We start from the raw sequence: 4,479 nt of genomic DNA on the forward strand, positions 1-4,479 counted from the left end.
GTGATTTTCAAACAAGAATATAGTAGCTTAAATAAGAATACACAGTTTTATCAAGCTAATAAGCTTATAACATGTAATTTTAATGAAATTAGTGCTATAAAGAAAATGTTGTCGTTTGATGATAATCAGATCTTACTCTTTAAATTTTGCATACCTTACTAAAGAAATGGCCAGCCGGATCACACTTGAAAAGTTGAAGTCCACTCCAATCATCAAAAAAACCATAGCCACTATAGCAATGGATAAAAAATTGCATAAAACTCACATTTTGAAATGAATCCGACATAATTAAAATCAAATGTCAAATTGCATGGTAAGTAGTTAGAGAGAGCGTACAATAAAGTATCAATTACTCCAAGAGAACTAAGAAAAATGCTACTACAACACATCTTCCTTTGCTGTTTGAAAGCTTCTTTCTCATGATTAAAAAGTCCATTGAATGCTTGATCACATCATGATAATTAGGAAGCAGAGTAAGTGTAACAAATTACAAATTATATGAATATAATAAAACTTCATATCAAAACTTCAATAAAATGATAATAAGAATGCAGAGTAACTCAAACATATTCTTACAATTAGTTATTACATCTCAAATTTTATTTTTCTTTGATTAAGCGATTTAACTTCTATACCAACCCATTAAAAAATATAGTAAACTTTATATCTTTTAAAACTTAAAATAAATAAAAATGTTTATAGAAATCTAAACTTGCTTTTTGTTCAAACATATCCTTACAATTAGTCATGACTTGCATTTTGTTCTAGGTGTATGCTTATAAAACGAGTCATTCCTAGTTGCTATATCATATACAAACCCAATTTGGTAATCGATTTGAATAAAAAAATCTAAGACACATAGCTCACTCATAAAAGTTTTAACTAAGGAATTTTAGTACATAGACGAAATCAACTACAACAAAATACCCTAGTTGTTATATATCTTCATCCGAGATCACCTTGTGAAATCTGCTACTCATCAAGAATCATCATTTGGTTGCATCCTTCCAACATATTTCATCAAATATCAACTCTGTATGCTTGTCTATTTATCTCTAGAGTTCAAGAATGATGTAGTAGCATATAGTTATGGGCACTGTGATCAACATTCCAAAGATAACTCTGAAACGAACAAAGTTAAATATGAATTCATACAAATAAACAAACAAATAACCACGATACAACCCCTTCTTATGAGAAGATCATATATGCTTACGAAGTACTAAGAATTGTTGCATGAACATCGTATTCCTTAGCGAAAACAAACGGTACAATCCCTGCTGATAGTGTAGCCTACCAATGTATATTAAAAAAATTAATATCATCAAAACTAATCTTGAGCTATACCAACTTAAAAATATTATAAATGCTGCAAGGACGCGTTGATGGAACATATACCTGAACAACAGCGACACGGAAGAGGGTACCGCGAAGGCCAACCAGAAATGCAGACAACGTGGCTACAAGCGGTCCTATTAGAAACTTCACAACTATAGAAAGCATAGCCTTTGATCTCCCGCACGCTATTAACTTAGGTTGAAGCGCCATAAACAAACCTTAAAACATGATAGTTATTTTTAAGTATAATTAACGGGAAGTTTTGAGCAAATCAAGAAAGTAGAGTGATTAAAAACACGACAAAAAGTATATAAAGTTTTCGGCATTATGTCACCTCCTGTAACAGCCAAAATTATACTTCACGACTATATAAACATATTGCCTTAAGGAGTCTTACAACAAAATTAAAACGTAAAATTGTGAATTTATTGACTAAGGTTTTGTTTGTGTTTAATATAAATTTTTAAACAAAAGTTAAATATCATTGTCAAATATACAAATACTTTAAAAAACAAAAAGAGCCTGTAGAGTGAATAAATTAAAGACATCCAAATATAAACAAGAAAAGAAAACAACATTTTTACTACCAAATTTAATTTCGAAATGACTTCTATAAGTTTTAAAAGTAATATAATTTTTTTTAAATGTAATAGAATTTAGCTATTACTAACTAGATCTGTTAGGATAAAGAAAACATTTGTTTAGTTAAAAATAATATATAAATAAAAAAGTCGGTTTGTAGCAAATTAAACTCTTATATATAAACTTATAGTCTAGGGTTTAAGTAAAAAAAACTGGTTGTGTTATCTTTAACCTTTTTTATGATTATAATTTTTCTAACAAGTTTTTTTGTACATAAAATAAAATCTATATATTAGACTAAATGTACAATTTTTTCTTGCCATGCCCATTCTTTAAGAAAAAGTTGTGTACCGTATATAACTAGTACATATTATTACCCTCATCCATAAAAATGTACAAATATATATATATATATATATCTCTTTTTTATATTGAAAAAAAAATTAGTAATAACTTACCTAAGCTGAACATAGCCATCCCAAGACCAGTTTTGGAGATCAAGGAGATTGAATCATCTACTATTTTTGGCAATTTCAAATGCCACCTGTAATAGAAATACTCTATTAATTAAGAAATTATTTTAAGTTATTGTTTTAATTTGATTAACTTACTAACATAACTTTCAAAATAAATTTATTTCCTTTATACGAAAAACAAACTAAAGTTTCACCTGTAGGACACCAAAGCCCAAATTAGGCCTATGAGACTGGCGTATGTGTTCGGGTTCCTTATCAGTTTACGCCAAACCATCAACAGTATCAACCGGGCCATCACACCCGCGGACGGCATCCGGTTCCCGGGCCCTTGGTTCGTGTCGGGTTGGTGCTCAGCGACACCCGGTTTGACCCTCTCCTGATCGCCACTTATCTCGATTTCAATTTCTTTCAACTCAACAACCACATAAAAGACAAATGTAAAAAGAAATTTATAAAAAAGAAAAAAAATAGCTATATATTTACCTCCAAGCATGCTAAGATCGGGTCGCAACGGTTGTTCCGTGGTTGCGTGGAGTTTCGAACGGGTGCGGCCACCTTTCGCAGTAACCGGCGCGCTAGAGCTTCGACCAAACATGTGGCTGTCATTATTCAGCTTCATTGGCGGTGCTTGTTGGTCTTTTGTAACGCTAAAATATGGCGTCATGTTGAGAGATCTTCGAGACGGTTCATCTTCGAAATTCGAGCGTCGAGGGGTGGGGGTGGGACCCCTCGACGACTGAATCAAATACATATCATCCGCGGGGCCGAAATTCGATAAACGGCCACCTGGAAACCCCGCAACATAGTTAAAATCCGACTGGTTCACATACGAACCTCTCGGAGATTGAATTGCGGATGAACTTACACTATAGATTTCGACACCGGTAAGCGAGCCAACTCCCATTGACCGTCTGGACGCGCTCGACCTTCTCACCGTGATATGCAACTTCCCGTCGGTTCCAACCTCCGCGGACGTCTCAAGAAAATCCTGCGCGTCAAGTGAAACGACGTCGGATTCGACCTGAATCGAGCCAATATCGGCTCCCGCGCCAGGAAACCTTTTCATAATTAGGGTTTTGGCAGCACGAAACTCAAACATAAACAAAAGCAAAGTGTACCACACAATGCATTGCATGACAACCACCTGAACCATTAACGCGGCCGAACGCTCACCGTACATGGCGGTTAACAACGGTATTCCGATCACGAGCGTGTTAGGAAGAGTTGAAAGAGAGAAGAGGGTGATCATCCATTCAAAGGTTCCGTACTTTGTGAACTTTGTCCACAAGCCTAGAACGAGCAGAATGATGACTTTCTGGAGGCTGTCGGCCCCGATGAACTTGAAGTTCATGGCGTAAGGATCACCCATGGAGATGAAATGGAAAGAAAGTAACGGGACAGCGAATATGGCGACAAAACGATTAATACCCGCGCACTGGTCGGGTGTGAAAATCTTCCACCATCTCACACTGCCGTAAGCGAGAAGCATGGCGACGTATAACGGCACCATCGCGGTCATGATCGCGTAAAAATCTTTGCCGGTGATCATTTTCACAATGCAGATAAATTAAGAGTATATTGTTTTGGAGAGAATGGATCGATGTGTGAACTTATATAATGTGTGTGTTTGTGGATACGTATAGGAATCGTCTACGTATGAACACATGTATAAGTCGTTGACTGATGTCTAAGTTTTGCAAAAAAGTTTGTAGCTATAATAAATGATTATTAACTTAATGTATTCATGAATTTGTGGAAGTTGTCTACTTTGTTCTTAACATACAACGTATGGTAATTAATGTGAATTTGTATCTTGTCGTACTTTAAGTAGAAAATTTATTATTTGAGAATTAATGCTTACACGCGTATTTTATATTTGAATGGATTAATTAATTAGTGTGTACATGTATGTGTCCCATAAGTTAGTCTTTTAAGTATCTACCAAAAATATACGGTAAAGAAAGGGTATTGTTTTAAATATACCATAATTAAAGAAAAAGAATGCCCATACGGCATTGTCCCGGCCATGGTGGATTTGTAAATACGTTCGGCATAAAACTACGGTGTAAAGAAGCAAAAAAAT

General features: G+C 34.7%; 1 protein-coding gene across 1 annotated transcript; it reads right to left on the minus strand.

The window, feature by feature from the left end:
* Nucleotides 1-879: 879 nt before the first annotated feature.
* Nucleotides 880-3,970, minus strand: LOC143552772 (auxin efflux carrier component 4-like). The gene is made up of 5 exons (XM_077042913.1): nt 2,591-3,970; nt 2,379-2,464; nt 1,399-1,556; nt 1,217-1,293; nt 880-1,122 (listed from the first exon to the last, which is right to left on the minus strand). Exons 1-5 carry the CDS (start codon nt 3,943-3,945, stop codon nt 1,056-1,058), a joined length of 1,743 nt encoding a protein of 580 aa, XP_076899028.1. The 5' UTR covers nt 3,946-3,970; the 3' UTR covers nt 880-1,055.
* Between the last annotated feature and the right edge of the window lie 509 nt (nt 3,971-4,479).

This window comes from Bidens hawaiensis, unplaced genomic scaffold, assembly GCF_021521415.1.
Source record: "Bidens hawaiensis isolate Kalapana, Puna unplaced genomic scaffold, B.hawaiensis_p1.1 tig00017035_1, whole genome shotgun sequence".
Classification (NCBI taxonomy): domain Eukaryota; kingdom Viridiplantae; phylum Streptophyta; class Magnoliopsida; order Asterales; family Asteraceae; genus Bidens; species Bidens hawaiensis.